At 39.0% G+C, this 22,088-nt stretch overlaps 1 protein-coding gene across 1 annotated transcript in view; it reads right to left on the bottom strand.

Moving 5' to 3' along the window:
- atrnl1b (attractin-like 1b) overlaps nucleotides 1-22,088 on the bottom strand; it is a 62,271-nt gene that overhangs the window by 7,814 nt on the left and 32,369 nt on the right. The window contains exons 22-27 of the mRNA XM_070851258.1: nucleotides 21,284-21,378; nucleotides 20,882-20,960; nucleotides 18,452-18,609; nucleotides 14,997-15,058; nucleotides 10,941-11,019; nucleotides 1,223-1,330 (exon numbers count right to left, since the gene is read on the bottom strand). Coding sequence (XP_070707359.1) covers nucleotides 1,223-1,330; nucleotides 10,941-11,019; nucleotides 14,997-15,058; nucleotides 18,452-18,609; nucleotides 20,882-20,960; nucleotides 21,284-21,378 — 581 coding nt within the window. The remainder of the gene's footprint in view (nucleotides 1-1,222; nucleotides 1,331-10,940; nucleotides 11,020-14,996; nucleotides 15,059-18,451; nucleotides 18,610-20,881; nucleotides 20,961-21,283; nucleotides 21,379-22,088) is intronic.

Raw genomic sequence — 22,088 nt, 5'->3', positions numbered from 1 at the left:
CTGGAATGAATTATGTAAATAACAGATGGACACACGTCCCACTGACAAGTACACAATTACTGGTTTACTTTCATCAACGCAAAGCAGCGGCTTCCAGCAGTATTCAGATTCAGATTGCACCTTGCTGCTTTTAAACTGCAACAATTAAGTGCACTCTCAGAGCTAGGAAGCATTGTTTTTCTCCTCTTTTGTTCTTTACATTGCCCTTCACAATACCATAATGCACAGTGAGTGCCACTCAGCGCCGCACTAATAGCTAATGTGGTGCCTGTTTTCTGGTTGCCACAGTGATTTTATTTCTCTCAGCGGCAGGTGACACAGCTGGCCCTGGCTGAGGAAGCGCTGTTGGTCCTCCGATGTCAATTTGAGGATGTAGCTCCACATATTGCTTTAAGCTACGCTTTTATCCCATGTGGCATCGAGTCCTAGACTGTGCTTAGTGCCAGACTGCTTCTCCACTTTCCATTTGTATGGGAGGTTCTCACATCATAGGAATAAAAGGCTGAAGTATCACAGAACATTTCAGAGGGCCAAAAACACGTGTGCATCCGGGGTATAAAAACAAATTAATCCAAACTTGAGTGCAAAATCATCATGCAGAACGTTCCTAGTGAACAACTCAAGAGGATACATTTGGCAAAATAAAAACAAGTAGTAAAATACACACTTCAGGACAAAGGATAACATTACATCAGCTTAATATTGGGCAGTCTCTCTGATTCACTTATTTCTGCTTTTCAAAGTAGTGGCACTTATTTGTTGTCAGGGGATTAAACCGGCCATAAAATTAAAAATCTATACAGATCTTTTACGGCACAATAAAGTCTAATTATGTAGTATTACAACTATCTGATGTTCTGTACGTGAGTGGGAGCACTTGGGAGAAATACAAGCTCACCAGCTCGTATCATGCCTGTGCAAAGACGACAAACCGCAGGTGACACTGTTAACCCTTCTGGTGTTTTTCAGGACTCCAGGCTGGTTGTTTTAGCTGTAAACATTTGATGGTGGAATTTGGGAACAGGATATTACAATTATCTAAATGAAATGAGCGCACAGGCGAAGGCTTCAGTAACAGCCTCTTGTATGGAAGACGTTACAGGAATGAAGTTATACACTCTGTACTGGCATAAATTTGGTAATCATTTTTGGTGTGTGTGTGTGTGTGTGTGTGTGTGTGTGTGTGTGTGTGTGTGTGTGTAAGTGAGCGGACAGGACTCACATCAACCATAGGCTGTAGCAGTTCTGTTTGTTCTCCTCTGGCATCCAGTGCAACAGCAACTGAGGCAAATGGACGACTGGCCATCTGCTGACGCTCTCTCATGAGTTGCTGTAATATCAAACACAGATGACAGATGAGCAAGACGTACAAGGTAGTCCAATCAAATAGATAAATATAGAAACAAGTGAAAAATTTGGCTTGCTGAAATTACTATACATGAATACATACATATATGTATGCATGCATATATTATTTACATGTAATATACATAAAAACTTACACACATACATATACTGTACATAAAACCCCCCAAAACACACTGAAACAGTGTTGAAAAGACAACAAAACACATTTTGATTTTCAGCCCTTAAAATCAAAAACTTAATGGAAGTCGGTATCATCCAAAGGTATCCCACACCACATGGATTTCTGAAAGTTGGTTATTAAATATCATTAAAATCTCATTATTAGTATGAATATGTAGATTTTCCCAACACATTGGAGAGACAATGGTGATGTAACACAATCGACTGAGGTTACAGTGTATTATGTGTTCTGTGTGTCAACGCTAATCAAAGCAATCATACAGCATTTGTATTTTAATGATGATGAATGTGGCTATGATCTTTGTAAAAATGCATTAGCTGTAGTGGGATATTGGTTTTTGATAAGAAAAAACCAATGAAACATTCTATAGTGAGACAGATTCTTAGAGTGACACAGGATAGAAAATTGAAAATGAAAATTAATAATAAAGTAATATCCACCCAAAGGGCGATTATAATATGAAGCTAAAATACAATATCAATGATAGATATCAATGAGGAAACACTGAACGGCAGTTCATTAAAATCCGTGCCTTTCGCACATGGGTAATTATTTTGTGCCCCACACTATTCACTGAGCCATACGTTTGTTTGAGGATTTCCAGTTGTATAATCTTTTTTGTACAATGATATGATATAACTGAATGGAATAAAAAAATATAAATAAATAAATAAATAAATATATAGTTTGTCCATTCAAAAGTCACACACTGTCCATGTGGTATCAAAATATTCTAGACATTTTTTTAATATGATACAAACTACAGTACTTCAGCAGCACGATAAACCATCACCCATACAAATACTAATTATAAGAACACACTTGAACATGCAACACCGAAAGCTATCAATTCATTAATCTATACCCATTGATTTACAGGCTTAACAGCAGGCTCTAGTGTTTAGGTTACGGCCCAAGAGTGACACCATTTCTGTTGCTTGGACTGAACAGAAAACAGCTGCTCTTGTTCCCCCACTAATCAATATTGTAAAACAACTAGAGTCGCACTTTAATCAGCAACGCAGTGTGTGATCGATATCGAAACAGACCATCATTTTAGTACCAAGGACATCACTGATTGGTATTGGATTTGTGATGAGCTTAAGTGTGCTGCATTAAGATCTAATTGTACTTCAGATTACTAAGCACATCAAGCGGTTGTGATGATTGGCCTCATAACCTGCCCTTCCTTTGCACTTGTGTGACACTCCGTAAATATGGCACCAACATGTGCACAAACACACTACTACTTCATACAAATGAACCAACTCCTTGCCTGGAGACTATTTACAGAAGCATGATATCAGACATTCAGTCATCAAGCACATATATAAGACCCCATTTTCTAGGGGTGTCAATTTCAAATGAGTCAGTTGGAAACAATAAAAACCCATTCAAACAAGTTTTAAAATTGCATAATCGTACAACTTTTGTTCTCATCCTACAAACGAAAAACAGCATCTATGATGTTTCAAGCACACTAGACTGTGGCAGCAATTTCCAATTATCTCACATTATCCTTTTGATAAAACTGCACGTCTGTTTGGGTCAGCTGTATGAGAACATTGAGTTCTCTGGTGGTCTCATGTCTGAATAGGAATTTGTCCTTGGTGTTGTAATGAACCCTGAGATTTTTGTGCCCAGACCCCCGCCCTCGCTCACTCTGAATATAATTAAGCATTCATTAGTCTGGCTATTAATTGGCAAAATTCAGATGAGGTCTGGAGAGGTTGATAGGATTGTACAAACATACAAGTGATTTTTTTTTGCAGAAGACGCTTTGAATCCACATCTTGGGGTATCAGGGCTCCATCTATATGACAGGTTTACAAAGAGTGTTCATTCTTCCCACAGTGTATGTTGAAGGTCTGACACGGGAAAACATTTAAAGTGACAGAAATGGTGGTATTAAATTAACATGATGAAAACCTTGGTTAGATATTTGGGAGCTAACAATGGCTCATTACTAACACTTGCACAGGCGGCTCTTCAACCACAGCCTCAATCATCTGTGGCTTTTTGAAGAGATTATTTTAGAAACGACCGCACACGGGCTTACAAAACAATGGATGAAAACATCATGTTCTCAAATACAGCCGGTAATTAATAGGCTTTTTATATTTGAAAAAGAAAGGCACTCTAACCTGTCTGAAACACCTGCACTGGAAAACAACAATGTAATGAAATGTGTTTAATTTATATCCTCCTCTTAATATACAAGAGTTATTTCAATTTTAATAGTTACAGGTGACCTTTACTTTGGACAACAACTTATTATGTGTTGAATTCAATTTACAGATTCAGCCGTGACAATTAAGATTGGTGACACGTCGTTATAGCTGCTCTCTACTGATTTGAATGCAATATTCAAAAGCAAGTGTCAGTATGTGGTCCTTCAGGGGGAGTCTTTGGCTCAGCGGGGGCCACGTGCACAGGTCGTATAACATATTTGTTAAATGGTTAAAAATGAGAAATGTGATCTGCATGTTTTATATGTTCCGTGCATCATGAGTAATGCATTATCTGTGCCAATGTAGCCCGTGCTGATGCATTTGGAACACACGACCAATCTTTTGCAGACCAGTGATCACTGTTATAGACTCACTTATGGGTAGCGAATGAGATGAAAGTTCAGGTCAGTTCAATGTAAGAACTTCTTTGTTGAATCACTCCAAAAAACATTCCCTTGGGGAGTTGAAGCTGACAAAAAAAAAAACAACAACAGCCATATGAAATTGAGATTGATCACCTCATTGATTTTTCTTTCTGAAGGGCCCATGTTAGATTGTTGTACATCTCTACTATTAAACATCAAACCAGCAACTCCAAACCTAAAGATTTAAGCTGCTGGGCCACCGCAGGTCAGAATGAGAAATTTTGCCCTTTTCGAAAAGATAAAAGCAGGATGGAGGGCCCGGCGGGGTTGTTGGAAAACAAGAAAACAGCTCACCGCTTATTATGGTTTCCAACACAAAAACTTCAAATCCAACAACATTCATCCTAAATGTCAGATAGCAGTAATGCTATTTATCATGTAGCAGAATTAATTTAAAGCAACAAAGCGTAAGAAAAGAGCAGAAGCAAAGTCAGGGAATGCTGGAGCTTTTCTCTGTGTCTGGCGCAAACATCATAAAATGTGCTGGGAATACAATCTTCAAAAGGGCCAGAACAATACCAGAGAGATTCTAGAAATGAATATTAAGTTAATGACAATAGGCAAGAGTGAACCAGGTAACGTGGGTGCAATGACGGACTGATTTCGTCTAGAATACAAGCTGGAGCCATTCACGGATGTGATAAGGGTGGACATGTGGTGCATCGCTATGCAACTTGATTAATTTGGCAAGTGAGTGCATGAGCTATCAGTCTTGTGAATACAGCATTTTGTTCCCTTCATTGGATTCTATAAAAGGGTAAGTGTCACCCCGCCTGCATATTCTACACCTAAGCAGGTCACTTTGTCCTTTTCAAAAGATCACCGGCTGTACCCACGGGCGCCATCCTGCAGAATGAAAATATTCGAATGAAAACGGAATAAAATGAAACAAGGTGAAACAAAATGTTTCGTTGTGCACTGATCTGGTGTTCAGTTCACAAGTGAACAGTGAAAAATGACTAAATGTGTTTTCTGGTAGCAGTTTGCTTTTTTTTTTTACTATTTAACTGCATGTTGATGCATCACAATCAACACACACACACACACAGAAAACCACTAAATGCAGACCTCCAGTATAGTAGACTACCACTGTGTACCACGCTGATATGATGCTGGTGTGGTTGAGTGGTTTTGTGTAGGCTGAAGTAGCAAGAACCCATTAGAAAATATGACAAATAATTATTATTAAGGATGTGGAAAGTAATAAGGTTTAATTCTAACATGAAATATTCATTAAATGTTACCTTGCTGTATTTCTATTCTGTTTTACTCATTAACAGGACAGCTTCTAAGCCTCCGAGATTAAGCTATTAGCTAAGTTGAACTCCTAAGCACATCCACCCTCCATCATCTGTAACTTTAGAGGAAATTAATAGTGTGCAAACTTTAAACCGAACACGGGACAATCAAGGTGACACGCGGCTTAAGAGTAGGATAATCTTATTATAGCAATCGATGACTGCTGATTGAGCTCTTCAAGGAAAGAGCAGGACGTGGGACTACGCCGAGCCTGCGGAGGGACATGTGAGAATTATGTGGTACGTAACATGTTCCTTTCTGTTTTGTCAATGCAAGCATAATAGAAAGTTAGACGATCGAGCTGCCTTAACCCTTCAGAGTCTGGGGTAAAACAGCGTTTTTTACTACTTTTCATTTTACCTTTGTGTTTCCCATTAAAACTGCTTAGCTTGCCTTTCTTTGTGTCTTTCTTTTCAGCACAACCTCACCTATGTGATTCTACAAGTATTTATTTATTTTGACATAATATATGGACACACTGGATGTAAAAGTGCAAAGGAAACACAAAATCCGAGTAAGAACTAGTTGGATCTTTGGAGGAGCGGGGGTCTGCGCGGACACCTCCTCTTGTTCGTCTTCACGCACAGCATCCACTTCATCCTCTGAAAGGAGTCTTCCTCAGAATCAGAACGTTCTTCCCCAGATTCAGCATCTTCTAACTCGTAGAAGAGCTGTAGTGTGCGACTTCGGCTCTTCATCAATTTAGTCTTAATAGGCCGATCGACAAAATTCAAACACTTGTAAAAAGTTTGAAGTGTCCGCTTTCCAACAGTCTTTGAACTGAGCACCTGCGTGCTTGTGTCACAGCTTTACGTTTTCAAACGTGCGACATGTGACTTTGATGCCGTGTGGCGGCCCTAGACTCCGAAGGGTTAATCAAAATGGGTTTGTTTATGATGATACTCAAGTAACTAAAACTAGGGTTTTCCACAAACGATTATTCTGCCAGCACATAAAAATTACATCTTTTAGAGGACTCAAAACTAAGGCTGCATTCAGACCGACTTTAGCTCTGCATGAAAAAAAAAACAAGCCCCTTCATTTATTTGAAAGAGGTCAGTCCAGCAATGCAGCAGTAGTGCCAACAAACAAATAAACAAGAAAAAACACTTGTTCACGCAGCAAAAAAGTGAACTTGACTCAACTTGCTGCTGGAACACAATGTGACTTCATGCATTCCTGGTAAATTACTTTGTAACGTAAATGGTGTATTTATTGTAAATGACTGTTGCCACCATAAGTTTCCAGAGTTGTAAATATTGTCATGGAGAATTATAAACAGCTAGGCAGTGTTTTGGCATCTGATAAGCCTTCAGACTCATGGATCCATTATTCAAACTGGACTTCCACAATCATATTTTATGTCTCACCTGTACCTGAAGCAACCCACCCCATTGCATTCATAACACAGGCCTGCTTTAGTCTGGATTCCTGCTCATAGTCTACGGACATGCTAGCAGCTCTGTGAGCACTCAGGCACAGCAGTGCTTTGAGCCAACATGCTGATAAGTCAGTCAAATGTATACCACTGCTTTATCATAACCTTAGTATGGCATGTTAATCATGAGGATACATCTTCTGGGAACCATGAATATCTGTAGAAAAAGTCTTGGCATCGGTCTGGTAGAAAACTGACATATTTGGAGGAAAGTCATGGGATCGTTCATCCTCTGTGGGCCGTAAATGTCCGGACTAAATTTCAAGGCGACTGATGATGTGATATTTTAGCCTGGACCAAAGCTCTGGACTTACCAACTGAAATTGCCACGCTGCTATCATCACTGAATAAATAACTGAACCCATATGTAAATATGGAAGAAAATAGGACCTAAACTACATCAGTGATGAACTATTACAGATGCTGCTGCTCTTAGCCTTTACTGCCCTCATTTTCTGGTCCTCATTTGACACAACGGGGAGGTTTGAGCCATCAATTGCAAATTGGCCACAGCTATTATCAAAGTCATGGCCAGGACAACTTCTACAGGCTGATGATAGCTTTCAATAAACAGATGCTTATTAGTGAGTGGTGGATTTAGTAAATGTTGTGTTTAAACATGCTGAAAAAAAATGATGGTCCTTTTTATGGTAACCGCTGCTCAGTAATAGTTCTGAGTGCTTTTAGAGTGCCTGTGAAACATCGCCGCTCTACATGGCGGTCAGTACATACGTTTTGTGCGCCTGTGTCTCCGTGTGCATTCACGAGAGAGAGAGAGATCAAGAGAAAGGAGCCACATTAGATACATCCACATGTTTGTGTGTGAAACATCTTGGTGCTGTAGTGTCGTGAAATGTCAGCGCCCCCTCCCATTTGTTCCCCCCACAGGTAGCTTCAAAGAGGTCAGCCCTCGTCCTCCTCCGTGGCATTTACAGCTGTTGTCTTTTCATCCCTTTGTCCCCCACTCTGGATCCAAGTGTCATCATCTATCGTCAGCTAAAATTATTCAAATACATTAGCCGCAGCATTCCTAACAAGCCCTTTCAACTTCTGACAAAAAGAAAGCCCTTATCCAATTAGTTCAGTAGTGTGGTAAAAGATCGGCTTTGCGAGATTAAGTCAGTACCAGGAATTACACATTTACTGCCTCATGGGTTTAAGTTTCTGAGAGGCTTATAGTGGTTATTATTATTTCCTCCATCCACAAAATCACATACAGACAATACCCACTCAAAAAAAAAAAAAAAGCTACATTAGGCAGAGAAATTGGTTCATATTGTGACAGCCCCTCTTGCTTGGTTCACTCTGCTGTTGCTTGTTTTCTGTCTCCAGGGCTGCCGACCTATTGGCAGCGTAATCAGCAGCATGGGACACACGTGGGCCCTGGGTGCCTGATAAGTATAGCGCCAGAGCAGCAGCCAGTGTCCATTTGTGTGTTTTTACAGCACAACATCCAGGCAGCAGATTGTCACCCATGCTCCCCCTACACTACTGACTAATCTATATTTAACCAAATATCTAATATATTTGATTGTTTGTTTTAAGTGTTTTTGCTATTTTATGCTTAGTTTTTTGAAAAGAAAGATCGATTATGTCGGCACCTGTTTGACACTGATAAAGCTTAATAAACAAAAGTGAAAAAAGCATCCAAGCTACAGGTTGTTCACAGGACTGTTAGTCCCTTACACCAGCTGAACCATTTGTTTTTTCTCTACGTTATAACACATCAAATTCTATACTGAAATGTTTATTTTTGGTGTGGTACTAAATGTGCCATTTTTACCATTACAAATGGTAGTAATAGGGGCAAACAGTCTTGGATCGATATGAAAAGCTTACATTGATTGTGGTGCGATTTGTGCAGGCTTAAAAGCAGTTCTTAGTTGTTTGACCTTATAGAAAACATTTTTATGCACAAGTACCAACTAACTATCAGAAGTACTGTCTATGGACCTACATAGAACAGACCGATAACTAATTCATCCTGATAAGAGCTTTATGGAAATGGCAGAGAGAACCACCACACAAGAAGCAATTAAAGACTACTTGCACAGCTGAAGCACCCATAACAGTGCTGAGGAGCACCCTCTAGGCTGTTACAGCTTTCAGGAAAAGGTGACCAACACACAGTTTCCCTTCACAACTTCTCTTCAAAAGTAGGTCACCACAAAAGGCCACAACAGGAATCTCAGGTTCATAAAGCCGTGTAGCAGAGTTTTGAATGTCACACTAACGTTAATTAGTATGACGGCGATACATTTTGGAATAAATCAGAACTGGTGTGTGCAAAAGTCTGTGTTTCAACAGCGTTTAACGGCAGAAGTGTAAAGCACTTTGACTTGTCAGATCTCTGGTAGTAGGTACAGGTTTTGAGCAATCATTCCCATCAACCCCATTACACAACACAACACAAAAGCTGATAACAAATCCCATCAGCACCTCACTGGATGTTAGGGTTAAGGTTGGATTTTAAAGAAGAAAAAGGAATGAATAGTTCACTTAAAAAATATAATTTCCTGTTACTAAATGAGCTAAAAAAACAAAAACAAAACATGGCAACCAAATAGATGGAGCTTAACACTGGAATGGACAGACTCAAAGGCATGTGCAAGCAAACCATAAAAAGAAACAGTAGATGTACATTATATTGATAGAGTAATTAATCTATTCATAGACATGACCTGATGGCTAATCTGCCAACAAATATTTCAGTCTTTCTCAGAAACTAAGAATCGGCAAGTATTTTGTTCATTCAGTGACAAAAGTTTTCAATCACCTGAAATTGGAGATGGAGTTTTTTTTATTCAACTATTTATCTATTTTCATCTGGCAGCTGAAGGGCGACGACAAACAGATGATAGGAATGCCAAGAGCAGACAGAAAAAGTGAGCAGAATTTCAATGACGTGAGCCCATCTGCCTGCATTAATTTTTATTGACTTTAATTCTTTGGATAGGCATGATTCGGAGTCACGGTAGCCATCATTCTTGTTTATTTTCATATATCAATTAAAGGATATAAAATTCAGATCCTATGATTATCAATGTCATCACCAAAGGGGAAATAAATTGTGGGAGCTTTATTAGTAGACTGCAGATCACAAGGCTGGACTCGGACCAAATTAAACTTCCTGCTATTGAGTATCAAACAGCACCCAGGAGAATACAGGATTCATTCTGCAGAGATGGAAATGATGGTTGCTCTTACAGAAACCAGCCACCATCCCATGCAGTTTGGGTTAAGGGCAGGGAGGTGAATTTACATACTTTTGCTCTCTTCCTCCATTTCCTGAACAGTATCTTTCTCACACTCTTTTATCATTTCCACCACCAATCATCTCATCTCTCTCATCCTTTTCATCGCCATCTTTTCTCGGCCCCATCTTTCATGCCAACGCTGAATATTAATGTTTAATTCTATCCCCTTTTCCTTACGTCACTCACGGTAGCTCTACTCGCTTCCTTCATACTTTTTCGACTAGCCCTCTTAGCTTAAATCATCCTCTCATCTTCTTTATGTTTAGCCATATAGCATTTCTGAGAAAATCCTATGCTGTGCTTCTTAAAGAGGCATTTGCCATTAGCAGACACAGACCTTCTCGGACCGGTGATCTAAAAGCTGCTAAGGAACTGAAGTTGTTAACACAAAGCAGAGAGCATTGGGTGTCAATATGTATTGATGTCTTATCTTACAATTAAGGTCTGTGGCATCGCCAGTCCAATTGATGGGACTGAGCAATCAGCTGGCACACCTGGTATTTATCAGCTGTTGTTTTCCCAACAACTCACCTCACTCTAAACCCCAGGAATTGAGGCACCATCATGTTGAGCAGTGATATTTGCAGATTTGCTAACACTTACCAAACTTTTGGGGTAACGTTTAGCTAATGTATTGAGAAGTAACCATTATCTACAGAGCAAACTGGGAGGTTTTTTTTTTAAATATTGCACCATGGTCAGGTGTACGCCATGTCAACAAAATATGTTTTATGGACTTACTTCTCTCCGTCGTGACGCCCAGCAGGTCTGCTTGATCTTCCACACAACGGCTGCCACCAGGAGTAGTGATAGAAAGCAACTGGAATGAAGGAAAAGAAACAACATCACGCCAGATGAAAATGGCGGTTAGGGAAAAAGTGCCCACATGCATTCTTTGCATGGGGGATTTTGCCTTCAAATTAAATCATACAATTGTTCTATAGTGCTACGTACTCTAAGACATGAGTTTCCTTTCTAACTTAAAGAAAAACAAACAAGGGTGATGATATGACGAGGTAGCACATTCATTTCTTAGTAGAGTGAATATTTTGCCTGATTACTTGAATTAATGACCCAGCAGTAAAATCATTAGTCAAGGGAAATTCAGCAAGGCCCAAGCGCTACTGAGATAGAAAAATATGAGTGATTGAGAGCTTCCACTTCATTATCCTGGTGACGGATGAGAAAGTAAAGATTATTATGTGCTAAAGAGACATTCTCCGTCTAAGAGCCTGTGGGAGCAACATGTGGGAGTTTTAATGTAATATTTAGTATCAAAGAGGGCATATATTCATGCTTTTGATATATATACTTTTGCATGCCTTGTTATTAGTTAAAAAAACATAGCAACAAAATAAAAGCTCAGGTGCTGGTGTCAGTTTACTTTATTATTTCCTTCCACTTATTCTCTACACACTGAATTAGGGGGAAACATGACCCTGTTCCAGGAACAAAGGCCATCTTATTTGGATTTGAAACACATACTGTAATGTGACCAATGAGCCCTCGTCTTGAGGGACATGCCACATTTCTATAATGGGCAGTCTGGTCCAATAAGCACATTTCGCCAGAGACATATGGGTAGCTCTGATTTCATGAGCCCCACTTCAAAAAGCTTTCAATTTGCCTGCCACACCTGCTAGATCCACTGGCCAGGATATTTGAAGTGCGGGGAACTTGATAACACTTGCAAAACACAGCTTCTAAAACACAGTTAAAGGAAAAAGGAAGCTAACAAGCAAAAAAAAAAAGGGATTAAAACGTTGTGAAACTCTGGGCTTTAAACATCTTGTCATCGCACGTGGAATTTATTTTGGAGGTGCACAAGCTGGGAATCCTTTCATTCTTTTAGAAGTACTTGCACCATCTAGACACCTTTGAAGATAACAGTGAATGGAGGGAGGGTGCTGTGGGGGCTTAAAATGACATTTTCATGTGGCAGAAGTGACAAAAATCCCTAGACAGATGTTTGGCTTTCATCGCTACTATTTTAGACTGTAAAGAAGCTTAAATCCACTTTGCTGCTCCATCTGCTTCTACCATTTCTTCTAAAAGGAGTCCTGCAGTCATTCATGCCCTAACCCCTTCAGGTAGTGAAGGACAAACATAAAGTGGCCAAATCTGTAAGAAGATTGGCCTTAAACACTCAACGCAGCTTTCTTTTAATTACATGGTCATTTCTGCTACAGTTATCATGAGAGAAAACAATCAATAATATCTATACCTGCTTTCTATGAGGTTTTTAGGCTGTTAAAATGCTAACAACATGCTCCAAGAAGCTCAGTAAACAGCAGATTAAAAAGCTTAAGAAATAAGAGCACATCCTAACTATTTATTATTGGATTTAAAAAAAAAAAAAGATTGTGAAATTTAAACCTATGCACTCTTTACATTTCAAGAGTTTAGCTTTGCGTGGTGTCATTTCACCTTACCTGACAATTTTCTGAATAAAGCTGGTGATAAATGAGCAACGTGTGCACACGTGTTTCTTAAAGCATGTACTGCTTGCACATAAATGCTGTGACACTAATGTGCACACACGCGCTTGCATGTACTGTATATACACAAACATGCAGATGTGACTGGAGCGAAGCTGATTTTGTGAAGTAGTATAAATTAGACCCTGGGGTTCCACTGCAAGTATAGCGCAGCATCCTATTAGAGCGTTTCTACGGCATCTAATCAGAACGCATAAAACAATCAGACTCTAATTAGATTACAACTTAGGCAGTGCTGTGCAAATAAATATTGTTTATGAAGTCACTAAGATGAAGAAGCAATGTGCAAATGAGGACCAAATACTTGGTGTCTCAAAGGCTTGCAGTGGAAAAGGTGAGCCAATATTTGAATAAACAGATAACAGTAGAGAGGAGAAAGAAAAAAAAGAAAATCGAGCTTGTTCCCAGTCAAGCCGTCATTTCTTCACCCTCTATCTCTCACACAAGCAGGTCTGGAAACCCTGTGGGGTGATTTGACATTTTGTCATCAGGCTGATTATGTTTCCCGCAGGTTCGTCCCCTCCCATACACGCACAACTGTCTGTGACTGCATCAGGGCCTTTCACTTTCCCCAAGTTTATGGGTCAGTGAGAACTGGACAACAAGAATGCAGAAAAGACTCGAGAGATTTAGTAGAACATGCACAACAATGGGGGGAAAACAAACGAACCAAACAGTGCATTTTGCATACTAATGGAGAAAATTTGCAAAATTAGGCAGGTAAACAGAAAAAGCCATGTGCTGTGTAATGGAAAGCACAAAACATTTTTAAATGAGGGAAAGTGCTTCTAAAGGAAGTGGCATTTTCAAAATAATATTAAAAAAACAGTTTTCCAGAGAAAGGAGTACTATGCTATGGGCACATTGAAAGTGCTCACTTACTTGTAATTTACAAAAAAAAAAAAAAAAACAGAACTGTAGCTTCTTTTTTTTCGTGCACCTGTGTTGTGACCCCGTTTGAAGTGGTTTCCTTTGCGAAGGATGCCGTCAGAAACATTTTAAATAAAATAAGCTCTGTCCTTCTCCCCTTTCCTTCCAAGAATTCCTGAATTTGGCTGTTCGACTGTAATGTGATCAGATGGAGGCAGAAGGTAACTGATTGTGTGACAGCTTTTCAGGAAAGTTATTGTGGCCTGGGCAGTGATGGGCAGGTGCCTTGGGCAAAGGCTGTCTTCTATTCCCGTCATGACAGCTACACAGATAAAATGTTAGTCCACGGGCTACTCTGGGAAGCACACCTTGACATTATATGAACACACACAGAAAACTGCACCATGGCTTCTATCGGTGACTTTCAATGTTATATAAAAATAGTTGTCACCACCAATGACACTGATCTACTGATTAAAACCCAGGCATCTTATCCACGACTGGTTTGTTTATGTGTCTCTATTATGAATCTAGCAATCCAGCTCAGCTTCCCCTTACTGCAGGTCTTTTAGTATGACATTATAAATACCTCCATCAAAATACAGCATCATTTACCGAGAGGCTTTTTGCATGGACAGCACTTTATGGTTATGGCACTACAGAAATGATTATGATGCTAAATCCTTTATAGTGAACTAACAGGTAATTTGTGAGTTAATTTGTTTGTAAGTTATGGGAAGGGGCAGATCTTTTTTTTTTTTTCAAACGACATTAAAATGTAACCAATCACAAGCAGATGATTTAGCCTACAGCCTTTGACACTGTGTTATAGATTAGAGATGCCTAGAACAGGCAAGACTACAGTAACCAAAGCTTTGTGCGGGAACTCCTTTGAGAGGGCCGGCGTCAATGCTGATCTTCTGGAGCTTTTTCACAAAGCCAATAACTCCAACTTAAAGCATAAATTTTGCAATTATAGTCAGAACCTCTTAATATATTCAGACTTTGCTGTGCTATTGAGGGCACTCAATTGACTCATTTTGAACATTTCAATGAGAAAAGATTTCCATCGCAGCTCTCAGGATGGAAAATCATTAAGAGCCCTCATATCTTGATCGCCCATGCCTTCTGTTCAGGTGGCACTTGCGGAGCAATATGCACCCATTCAAATGGTTACTGGCAATTCATTTACCACTTAAAAAAGGAAAAATCATTGCCTTGAAGACACAAGAGGCATCTGTATGTACTCTGTTAACAGGACAGATCCAATGAGCCTGAGTAACTCCATGAGCCCAAAGAGGCAAGAGTGGAAAATGAAGAGGTGGCGCGTCAAATTCTGGATAATGGTTCTTGACTGCTGAACACTTAACAGTTAAAACAAAATGTTGAGTGTGTATATTTAAGTTGTGTAAATATTTGACTCACTTACCTGAAAAATGTCACAAAGAACTGGACGAGGTCCATGATACTGTTGTGTTGGGAGAAGGCAATCTATTCGAGAAAAAAAAAGAAGAGAATGAGAAATACTTCATGTAAATGAAACAACATTTAACAGCCAACATGATATGATCTCGGGTATATATCGCCACACTACAGGTTAATATGAGTATTGCAGCATTCTCAATAATTTGTTTCATAAACCTGAACTTTACATTTAAAGTCTCTTATTTTATCCCATGGGGGAAACACTGAACTCCATTCTGACTGAGTTATCCCAGTTGCTCTGTGACACTGAAAGGTTTAACGTGATGTGGCGCCAACAGTTAAACTAAAATTAAGATGAGGATGGACCTGAAAAAGGTCACAGACAGTTTGGCAATGACTGTTTGAAGGCTCCTCTTCAAAGTTTCCTCCTTGAATAAAGTGGAACCAGATAAAGTTTGCACACAATCCAAGACTTCTAAAAAATAGTTGCTTTTTATGTCTTTAATGTCAAATCTTTAATGACGTGAGGACTGACATGAACAATACTGACTTATTTAGATTTGTAATAATTTTGTGCCTGTGTTACCAGTCTCAAAATGACATACAAAAATCATCAGAACCCAATAAAGTACTTCATATTACTAGAAAATTACACACTTTCATTGTCCTTCAATAATGTCCACTACAGTCCATCTGCTGTTGAGGTGGAAAAACATCTAGTGTGTCTCTTACGTAGCTGATTAGCGAAATGATGTCAGCATCATGGCAAGTGGCTAATGGGTCAGAAATATGTATAGCCTTCATTAAAAGAGGGATTACGCACAGTCCCCGCAGCTGCATCACATCTGATAGGCCGCATCATACAGACACGTTATTATCTACTGTAGATGCTTTGAAGGCATTTTGCCCTGAAAGCATTTAGACAAACAAACACGACGTCATCTGCAGCAGTATTGAGTCCTATCTGGTTGATGGCACGAAGGCTTGGGTAATAGGGCACAAATTGTGCTTTTAGAGGCGGATTACTTGCGTCATGTTTGATGCTTAGAATGCTGATGAGGCAGAAATTCAAAAAGGTACTTATTCTGAGGAGTCATTATGGGTGACAGCTGATGTATTTGTCCCATCGTCAAACCTAATGGCGAGGCAGAGGTAGCGCAGAATTCAAACATGTTATTGGTTAAAACAGGACTGAGGCCTGGTATTAACATGAGAAGAAGACAAGAATCTCTCTTTCCCACTCCTAAAGTAAGTGTTATTGACAAGCTACAGAGAGCTGAATATTTAGCTTTAGCAGTGACCAGAGTCTTCACTGGACTGATGTTCTTTATTGACAACTTCGCAAACTTCTCCCACCTTTGACTTTTTTTTAACCTTTTTAAGTAGAAAATGAGAATCACTGATCTGAAATGAGATGCTCACTGACGTGGCCAACGTGACTCAAAAGCACATATTATACAGATGTTTCGCTGGCTTTTTGGTAAGTGGTACATTTCTGTTCAGTGCCTGTAACCCTCTTTTTCACATAATATAAGGTCAAAGCAATACGTTTAGGGTTAATTTAATCTCAATTCATCAATCTTAGCCGATCAATGGCAACATTTGAGAATGTACTTTCATCACAATTGGACTTTTAGTACACTGAACAGTCTCTTGGGTAATAGTTACACCGACACGTCACAGAGAGATGTTAAGACCTCCCTTTGCTACCTTTATCCACATTTTGAAAAGCTTATTTTATGGGCTCGGACCCTAAAAGCTCATAAGTGCATTCTCGAATTCTGCTTTATTTCATCCTCATCTGAACTCTCCTGCATCATAAAAGTGAGCAAGGGAAGAGAGGCCTTATCCTGTTACAGAAGCTATTTGCCCTAACAGCTCAGGCCAGTCCATAATAAATAAGTGACTGGAAATCTAATAGAAAACTATTACTGGGTCAACTCCACAGATGGACTGACCCCTAAGACATTATTATTACAAGATCTACCCATCTACCTTGTAAAAGGGAGGGACAGAACAAATACGAAAATCAATACTTGGAACTAGGATAATTAGCAATAAAGGAATTGTGTGCTATTATAACCAATGATAATTGTCTCACAATTCTGAGTAAAAAGTGTTTGCTTCTCCTTTAAACATACAATTTTAGCAATACAGTTGGCTTTTTATTGTTTTATCAATAATACAGCCATATTACTAACAAAATGTCAATGCAAATGTCAATAGACACTGTTTTATTGTTGTTTATTGTTGTTTGTTAAACCTGCAATTTAATGTAACACATGCATCTAGTATCACCTTTTAAGTTGACATGGTGAACTTCTAACAGACATACAGACAGACAAGATTCTCATTCATTTGGAGTCATGTTTTGGCCACCTGCCACCTAATTTTGTCTTTTAGCTCTGTTTTGGTCTCCACCAACTCCTGAGGGAACTATATTCCTACTAAATGCCCTACTTTGTTCAGCAGCTAGTTCCTAACTTTGTCTGATGTTTGGGTCTGGCCAGGTACAGTTCAGTGAATTCTTTTTCACTGAAAACAGCTGCCTGCTGCAGAAAAAGTTGCAGACTGGAGAACTAAAACAATGAGCTGAGAGACACAGTTGTAGACTTAGTGTAACAATTACTTTGGATTTCATTTCACTGAAATTACTAGACAGAGGAACTGATTCTACTTTTGGGTGTATCAAACTGAATTTTTTTGGAGCTACACTGCTACAGTTCATAGCGTAAAATCGTTTGCGAGACCATGTTTGTTTGTCATAATCACAGCTCAAAAAACACTGCTTACATCTAAAAGAGTAATGGCCCTGTGTTCTCCTCGTAATTTCAGTTCCGGTTTTCTCTACCATGAAACCCCTGCACATCACGCTCAGTCTCATTTTCATGATCCTTTAGCCCATTTTAATTGTGCCTGTAAGACTAAACCATGAATATTTTTTTATTTTTTTTTACAAAAGCTTAATTGTTGTTTTCCCGCAGACCCAAAATAACTGACAGCAAATGATATTCATTTTTCACCGTGTTGTTCTTTCACCCCTTTCCCCACATCATAGCTTTAATCTCTCCGTTCAGAAAAGAGGGTAGAAAAGGTTAAATGGTGCTTTGCTTTCGCTTGCTAAAAGACAGGTGTACACCTATGCATGCTAACAATCGCTTATTAAATCCGTAATTACAATAAAGTGCACTTGAAATCACCCTGAGCAACAATGGAGCTCTGCATCTACAAAAAAGGGCTCTTCCTGCTCTCTTTGTTTTATGTAGGACTGGATCCAATTGATGATCAATAGGGTATTTTTAGATGGCTGCTGACATACTGTACATCTAGTGAGCAGTTTGAAAACAAGGGCATCACAACACAGACCACGGCAAGGATTAGATCACTGTGCTCATTATATCTTAGATCATTATATCTGCCTCACATGAGTGAGTCCAAGGTCATCAACACAGTCCTTACCTGGATCTTGATGGGCCATGAGAAGTTACTGACATAGACATAAAAGGTAATATTGGGGTTGCTTCTAAAGGTGAACTTCTCACAGGAGAAACTGTCTCTGTACTCCTTGATGTTAGTTTTGGACACGATGGGCACCTCCTCTCCTGAAATGGTTCCAGCTATAGGGGGGAGAAAAAGGAAAAAAAAAAAAAAAGAGTTCATGCTCAGCACACAGCAATTTGGTGCTCTGAGAGCTCACAGACGTACAGAGATGGAGCTGAACGTGCTGCAACATATTATTATGAAACCATTAATGGGTTTATCAAGCCATTTGGAACTACAGGAAAGCTGTCATAAGCAATTATTATTAGTCTTAAGTGCATTTAACTTCTTTTGGGTGGACATCAAACAGAGTCGAGCTTTATTGTGTAATTACAAATGCTTTTCTTTTTTTATTGTTAAAAAGGCAAAGACGTGGAAGAAAAGCACAACTTGACGGGGGGACTAAAATGTGGCTGTCCATAGGTCACAACTGGCTCATGTTAGCACATATTCATCATTACAATCCATATAATAATAATAATAATACATTTTATTTATAGGCGCCTTTCAAGGCACTCAATGACACCACTGTCGGCTAATTACCGAGAACTTTGCATTTTACACCCTTGGGGCAACTGCACTCTATCTGAGGGCAGCAAACATCTGCACAGATCAACTATTATTTATCATTTATCAACTTGTTTGTGTCTATTTATGTTGAGGGGGAATATTACATCAATATCAATCCAAATCGCTGCATAGAACACTTGATCTCATTTCAAGGTAGGATGATGACATTTTCTTTAAATAAAATTAATTATTATCAAAACTGAAGTGTAAACTTTGGAGTGTATCATGTTAATATACAATTTTTAATCATCATGAACTAAAACCTAATGTATTTAATTCATTTCTTTAATTCTGCATGTAATTTCTTATTCTTCCTCATGTCAGTGAGTCCTCAACATTGACATTCCAACCCACAGCTCTGAAACAAAAGAAGTGAAAATGACAGCTTGAGCGTGGCTACGTGAGCACGTTTATCTTAATTGAAATCACCCCCCCCACCCCCACCCCCACCCAAAGGCGCTTCACGCTCTTGTCGATTGTGAGGAGGCTCATGTTCCTTCTGAGACAAAATATCTTTGCGGGAAAAGGGGACCTAACTTCAAATATTAATGACGGTGCTCCGAAAAGGTTAAGGTGGTGTAGGGGGGCACAGGAGGTTAACATGTTTTAGTGGTTTGGAAAATGTCAGTGTTGTGGGGAGGGAGAAAGTGGTGAATGCCTTGAGAGGAGGGGAGGGCAGGAGATAAACACTGGCGCTGGACGACTGCAGTGTCCTTGGGTGTCTTTCCTCAGGGGACCGATAATATCCACTCAACAGTGACACAGTACACACTAACAAGATGGGGCTTTATTGTTCCTGTTATAACTGTTATACCAACTAACTAAATGATTGTATTAATTTAAAAAAAAAACAAAGGAAACGTTAAAACGTTAAAGCAAATCCTCTACATTAGACACCCAATATCTAAAACCTCAAGCATCTAAAGTAAATCATGTTTGTTTTGTCGTTACATACAATTCAAAACCGAATGGAGATTATTAAATAAGGAGCTTTACCTGAAACATGTATGCTGTAATGTAATATTTTGGTCTATTTAAATGGTGTGTTTCATTATTTGAGTGAAGATTGAAGAGGTAGGTAATTCAGTTTGCAACAGGCACCTTTTTGGCACTGAATTCACAATAAATAAATACAGCATTTGTTATCAGCCTGGGGTTGTGTTTGACCTGTTGGTATAAATCCTGTGTGGATGAAAATTGTCTTTTTATTGATGATTTGGACAAACTGGGCGAGTGGGTATGTGTCATTTTGTGTGGTAGTGGCAGATCATGTAGTAAGAGGGCAGGTCTGGACATAGTCTGAGATTTTGATTATCTGCTTTGGTGACCTACTGATACTAAAAATGAATATTTCTTATAATTGTTCACAAGATCCAAATACGATTCGAGGCTTGAGAAGACATACTCAGTTTACAATTACAATTCTAATAGCTTTTGACCTGAATCTCTAATAGCATTTGTGACCTAAGCCATTTGTTAGGTGTGATGTTTGTTACTGTTAAATTACTTTGCTCTTTTTCTCAAATACATGCAGAGGAAATAGTTTGAACTTGGAATATGAATTTTCACAGACTAATGGGTGGATTCACAACACAATGAGAAAAGGGAAAATTCATCTACTTAATTTAACACTAAATTATCTTAGAAATGGACGGATTGCAAACTGGCTTTGTGTACAGTTTGGTCCTTGTCAAGGTCTCTTTTAACTAGAAAGACATAAACACAGTGAGGCATTTTAACCACACAATAAATGAATGGTAAAAATAATGCAAAACGTACCTGTTGATCCCACGGACCAGGTGATGTTGAGGTTGAAGTTGTTGGATGCATTAATGGACATGTCCAAGTTCTTGTTAGCCTTCAGATGGAGAGCATAAAAAAAACACCACGACATTAACGTAGTGAAATACAAGATATATTGAGGACATCACACAAAAAGAGACACAAGAGCCTCATTACAGTAAAGTACATCATGAAAGATATATTAAAAGAGATGCTGTAAAAAGGTTATGAAATCAGTGAGGATTCAGGAAGCTCTGAGCAATTTGAGGGCTGTTCTTTCTAGCGCTTTGTTAGCAAAATAATCGCAATGATCATCAATGTTATATGTTGTGGTCTATAACTTGAGATGTGATGCATTCATGTCACTTCTACAAAAAAAGAACTTTCTCAAACACTTACCTGCTCAGGTGAGGCCATAAAGTTGATGGCAGTGTAGTGATTATCATCTTCTTGGATGAGACTGAAGGTGAACTGGTAGTCGATCAATAGATTGTCTATTTAGAAAATCAGACAGGGGAGAAAGGTCTCATACACTTTACTATCATTCCACAATACGCTGTATATAATAATAAGCAGTGGAAACCTTCTGAGGAATATACACAATCTACGCAGCCAGCTGTGGCTTACTCTACTAGAGACTACTCTGACAGCATAAATATATGGAGTTGTGTGCTGTGTGATATGATCAAAAGAAACTTCCAAGCAATAGACTGACTGATGGAGACAAGTGAAATCAAAATGCCTCTAATCAAATCCAATGACTGCAATCAAGCTGTACAATTTTCTCATCAAGCAGAGAACAAGCATGACCACCCGACACTGACAGCAAGCTCTAAAAATTCACCTGCAGCGATTAATAAAGTATCAAATTATTAAATGATAGGAGTCACATACAAATTTGCTATCAGCCAAAGCGAAAATGGAATCGCATTCATATACGTTCTGTGAATGTATATGTGTAAAAAATATATAATCAGAGATTATAGGACAGAACCTTGAGACTCAAAAGTAGCAAAAACAAGTCGTCTAAGAAGAGGAAGGAAAGGTTTCAAAATGAAGGAAAGAAATGAAATAGATATTAAATTGTCAGGAGAATTTAATTCACCTTCATCCACCCTCCAGTCGTCCCCATCTTTCTAAACCCTTCCTGCCTCCCCGTCCCCGCCCCTGACTCACCCATTCTCTCATTGAACAATGACTGTGC

Source organism: Pempheris klunzingeri, chromosome 20 (assembly GCF_042242105.1).
Source record: "Pempheris klunzingeri isolate RE-2024b chromosome 20, fPemKlu1.hap1, whole genome shotgun sequence".
In the NCBI taxonomy this organism is placed as follows: domain Eukaryota; kingdom Metazoa; phylum Chordata; class Actinopteri; order Acropomatiformes; family Pempheridae; genus Pempheris; species Pempheris klunzingeri.
The sequence above is the reverse complement of the archived record's forward strand: the minus strand, read 5'-3'. Positions and strand labels throughout refer to the sequence as shown.